The sequence below is a fragment of the Bombina bombina genome, chromosome 12 (assembly GCF_027579735.1).
Source record: "Bombina bombina isolate aBomBom1 chromosome 12, aBomBom1.pri, whole genome shotgun sequence".
NCBI classification, from domain to species: Eukaryota; Metazoa; Chordata; class Amphibia; order Anura; family Bombinatoridae; genus Bombina; species Bombina bombina.
This window is the reverse complement of record NC_069510.1, coordinates 105,638,832-105,643,831: the sequence shown is the minus strand read 5'-3', so window position 1 is coordinate 105,643,831 and position 5,000 is coordinate 105,638,832. Positions and strand designations below refer to the sequence as shown.

The window sequence follows — 5,000 nt, the reverse complement described above, 5'->3', positions numbered from 1 at the left end:
TTCACCCAGGAAAACCAGACGTATATATTTTAAAGTAAAGACGCCTTTTTTTTTATTGTCTGATAAAACTTTAGTGCATATTTTTGGAATCTATTGTGTAGCTCTTTATAATAGCCAGTCCCCTGATATACAGACATTACAGACATAGATGTTAAACAGCATATATAGTATACATAACGCATACATATGTGAGCTCACACACCCTGTACTAGCTCTCAGCATCAATCCACAGCAAATGTGTGCAGTAAAAGCAACATGTATATTCTTTCTCATTCTCTCCTCCTCCTCTTGGAGCCATGGCAACCTCATTCATCCCCATGGCAACTGCCTCTTCAACTCGCTTCTGTGGAGGATGCTGCCCTTCCTGACCCCCCTCCCTCTCTGTGGGTGCACGTTAGGGTTTCAGTAGTGAGGGGGATCACTTTATTACTGCCTCTGGATAGCGTGCCCCCCCCCCCATTCACTCTGTCTCACACGCTTTGCACCATAATTTCCATGTGACATCTAATTCCAGCCCTGGGCTGTAATGTGAAATGTCACATGCATGTGAAGTTGATATTGCACTGCATGAGCAGAGGGGGTGAGAGGAGCCTATGTCTCTTCTGATGGTGTTGTGCCAATGCAAAAATAATCCTGTGTATTAGTATTCGACAACTCTGCCTGGTCATACTTTTAATCTAGTGTGTGCCTGCTGCCAAAGATGCCTTTCTACAAATACTTATTTGCTGTGAAATCCTCTGCAGTGGCTGTTACATCTCTTGCTTTATAAACAGCCTCATATACCGTGTCTATATCCGTATAAGCTAGCAGCTCTGTCCCAGTGTTCCCTGCCTTCCCCCAGATCCTTATCCTACCTTCTCTCGTCACTTGGATTGTTTGTGTTGGTTCCTTCCTGTCCTATTCCTGGTACCCACCCCCCTACTTGCTCTTATGGACTGTTCCACCACCCCCCTTCAGGCTTCTGTCACCGCTGTGTGGAGCTCAGAGGCGGCAGTGCCGCCGATCTGCAAGGAGGGGAACATCTGTGTCCTGGGTACAAAGCAAGGGGTCAGTGAGGGGGGCATCTGGGGAACAGGGGCAGAGTCCCCAGCCTCCACTGGCAACATGTGGTGCCTGCACTGCGCATCTGACCGGACCCCCAGGATTCTACAGCATAGCCTCTGGTATGAATTATATTTGTTTGTATACACTGGCAGACAGCAATGTAGGAGCTTTGCACACACTGTTGGTTTTATGTAGTAGATTGCGCTACGTAGAGGAAACTTCAATAAATAACTGCGCGCACATCGTTTGTGGTTGAATGGTTTTGCACTGAGTTCTTGTTTAATGCTTTAAACCGTGTACGTAATAATGTGGCAAACCATACTTTAATGTTACACTTATTAGTATTTGATTGGCTGTGCCTAAGGCAGAGTTTTAGTGAAGGCAACTGGGATTAAAAACAGATTATTTTATAATTACTATTGGATTTTTCTGTGCCAACCTAGGGGGTATTTATCTGCAGGGACCCCATGCTGGGTAACCAGCCTGAGAGAGGAAGCAGCAATGCTTACAGACCTCCCCCGCAACAAAAGGGTTAAGGAGTCACATTCTTGCACAAACTGCTCACATCACTTGCGGGGTGATCTTGCAGAATACCCACAATTTAGCACAAGAACATTTTCTCCTCTCTACAAAGACTTGAAGCTAGAAGAATGATGCTCATAATATTTACCTTCCCAGCCTTTTGTATGAGCCCTTTATGACAGTGTTGGATAAGTCTTATGCCTCAGAGTTTATGGCCTGGGGGAGGGAGCCTGTATTCTCCTATTTCGGTGATGACTTGCAGCAAACTGTATTTGTGCTTTACTGGCCAGATCCCATGACATCCCTGCACTTTATATGAACAATCCAGAAACCGCGTAACAAATGTGCAAGGGATGACTCCCTAGCCAGATGCCTTTGGCATGCCAGTCCCATGCTATGTTTTGGGAAGCGACATCATGCGTTGGCGCTAGGCTGCCAGGCATTTGCTTGTATTTAACTCAGCCCTTGTTGTGTTTGGGTGAGATGAAGTGGAGTTGTCTTCCAAATTCCAGAAGTGCCCAACCACAGCGCTCCCAGTCTTAAAGGGCCACTAAACCCAAAATCTTTCTTTCATGATTCAGATAGAGAATAGAAATTTAAACAACATTACAATTTACTTCCATTATTTATTTTGCTTCATTTTTTAAATATCCTTAGTTGAAGAAAAAGCAATGCACTTGGTGAGCCAATCACACAAGGCTTCTATGTGCAGCAACCAATCGGCAGCTAGTGAGCATATCTAGATATGCTTTTCATCAAAGAATATCAAGAGAATAAAACAAATTAGATAATATAAGTAAATTAGAAAGATGTTTAAAATTGCATTCTCTTTCTAAATCATAAAAGAAAAAATGTGGGTGGAATGTCCCTTTAACCCCTTCCCTGACTTGCGGTGGGTTGCAGCCTTTTCTGGCAGGCAAGGGGTTAAACCTCCTGTTATGTTAACACGTTTTGCACCTACTGTGCCTGAATTTTTCTCCATCTGCTTTTTATTCAGCAAGTTGCTTGACTTGGTTATCAGATCTTTCTGCACATTTGTGAATAATACAAAGAATGTTTATTAATGTTTGAGCAGGGCGACCTTTACCCCAAAGAACTGCAAAACATTAAGAGAGTTAGATATTCTAAAGATGTCTGACATCAACTATACCAGGGGACCACTAATGTCATAACCTGGGATGTGCTTCAAGGGACATGAAACCCAAAAGATTTATTTCATGATTTAGGTAGAACATACAATTTTAAACAACTTTCCAATTTACTTCTATTATCAAAATTGCTTCATTCTCTTGGTATCATTTGTTGAAGGAGCAACTACGCACTACTGGTTTCTAGCTGAACACATGGGTGAGCCAATGAAAATAAGTATATTTATGCAGCCACCAATCAGCAGCTAGAACCTAGGTTTTGTTGCTCCTGAGCTTTCCTAGATAAACCTTTCAGCAAAGGATAACAAGAGAAGGAAGCAAATTAAATAATAGAAGTAAATTATAAAGTTGTTTAAAATTGTATGCTCTGTCTAAATCATGAAAGAAAACATTTGGGTTTCATGTCCCTTTAAAGGGATAGGAAAGTAAAAATTAAACTTGGATGATTCAGACAGAACATGTAATTTTAAGACACTTTTAAATTCACTTTTATTTCCAAATGTGCTTTGTTCTCTTAGTATCCATTGTTGAAAAAGAATATGCACATATCCTACACTAATGGGAGCTAACTGCTGATTGGTGCTTGCACACATTTGTCTCTTGTGATTGTCTAACTAGATGTGTTCAGCTAACTGCCAGTGTTCTTCCAGTAAAGAATAACCGAAGAATGAAGCGCTTTTGATATTGGAAGTAAATTGTAAAGTTTATTAAAATTGTATGTTCTATCCGAAATCACAAAAGTATATTTTGTGGCTTCCTGTCCCTTTAAAGCTAGTGTCTATATGCAACGATTGGCGCACACTTGCTTTTAGCGTCATATTTTGGGAGATAACTTTCACTTTGCAGACACAAGCCCTGAAATGTGGAGAACATAATGAGTAGGGTAGAGAAGTCTCTGTTAGAATACACCCTATATGCTACAGTGTTCGCCTTAGGACCTATTTAATGGGCACACCACATGGCTAATTTTACTGCCCACCCGGATAAGCAACTTTCTAATTTACTCCTATTCATTTTTCTTCGTTCTCTTAGTATCTTTATTTGAATCAATGTAAGCTTAAAGGGACACTGAAACCATTTTTTTTTTCTTTCGTGATACAGATAGAGCATGCAATTTTAAGCAACTTTCTAATGTACTCTTATTATCCATTTTTCTTCATTCTCTTGGTATCTTTATTTGAAATGCAAGAATGTAAGTTTTGATGCCGCCCCATTTTTGGTGAACAACCTGGGTTGTTCTTGCTGATTGGTGAGATAAATGTACCCACCAATAAACAAGTGCTTTCAAGGGTTCTGAACCAAAAAATGGCTGGCTCCTTAGCTTAGAAAGTTGATAATAGAAATTGATAATAGGAGTAAATTAGAAAGTTTCTTAAAATTGCATGCTCTATCTGAATCACTAAAGAAAAATTTGGGTTCAGTGTCCCTTTAAGAGCCGGCCCATTTTTGGTTCAGCACCTGGGTAGCGCTTGCTGATTGGTGGCTACATTTAGACACCAATCAGCAAGCGCTACCCAGGTTCAGAACCAAAAATGGGCCAGTTCCTAAGCTTACATTCTTGTTTTTTTCAAATAAAGATACCAAAAGAACGAAGAAAAAAATTATAATAGGAGTAAATTAGTTGTTTAAAATGAAAAATGCTCTATCTGAATCTTGAAAGTTTAATTTTGACTAGACTGTCCCTTTATGCCAATATAAGCTAATGATTGTTGCACAAATTATCATTAAATCAATTACATTATGCAATTAATTTGTGTTTTGGATATGAAACCAAAATATTTTTATTTTGTGATTCAGACGGAAGTAAATTTGAAACTTTTTTTTAAAATGGTTTGCTCTATTATCAAATTTGCTTTGTTCCTATGGTACTTCTTGTTGAAGAGATACCTAGGTAGGCGTCTGAAGCACTACATGGTAGGAAATAGTTTTGCCCTCTAGTGCTCTTGTAAATGGGTAACATTCTTGCAAAACTGCTGCTATATAGTGCTCTAGAAATGGGCCGGCTCCTAAGCTTACTTCCCTGCTTTTCAAGAAAGACAAATTGATACTAGAAATAAATTAGAAAGTTGTATAAAAATATTTGCTCTATCTGCATGAAACAAATGTGGGTTTTCTGTCCCTTTAAGTACCATTTATAGATATGTAATAGAAAAAAATAATAATAAAGTAAAATGACAATGTGCTTAATAAGGTCACCTGCGTTATCACTAGCGGGTAGTGGAACTGCTGTATGTTGGGAAATTTGTGCAGTTGGTACCATTTTGTCTGAGTTTAAAAAAAAGTAAA

General features: G+C 39.4%; 1 protein-coding gene across 5 annotated transcripts in view; it reads left to right on the top strand.

The window, feature by feature from the left end:
* IQSEC2 (IQ motif and Sec7 domain ArfGEF 2) overlaps positions 1-5,000 on the top strand; it is a 701,326-nt gene that overhangs the window by 583,891 nt on the left and 112,435 nt on the right. Inside the window, exon 1 of one of the 5 annotated variants that reach the window (XM_053695380.1) lies at positions 884-1,163. The exons of the other annotated variants lie outside the window; for them this stretch is intronic. Coding sequence (XP_053551355.1) covers positions 931-1,163 — 233 coding nt within the window. The 5' untranslated portion in view covers positions 884-930. Of the gene's footprint in view, positions 1-883; positions 1,164-5,000 lie in introns of those variants that run through there. 5 annotated transcript variants of the gene reach the window in all.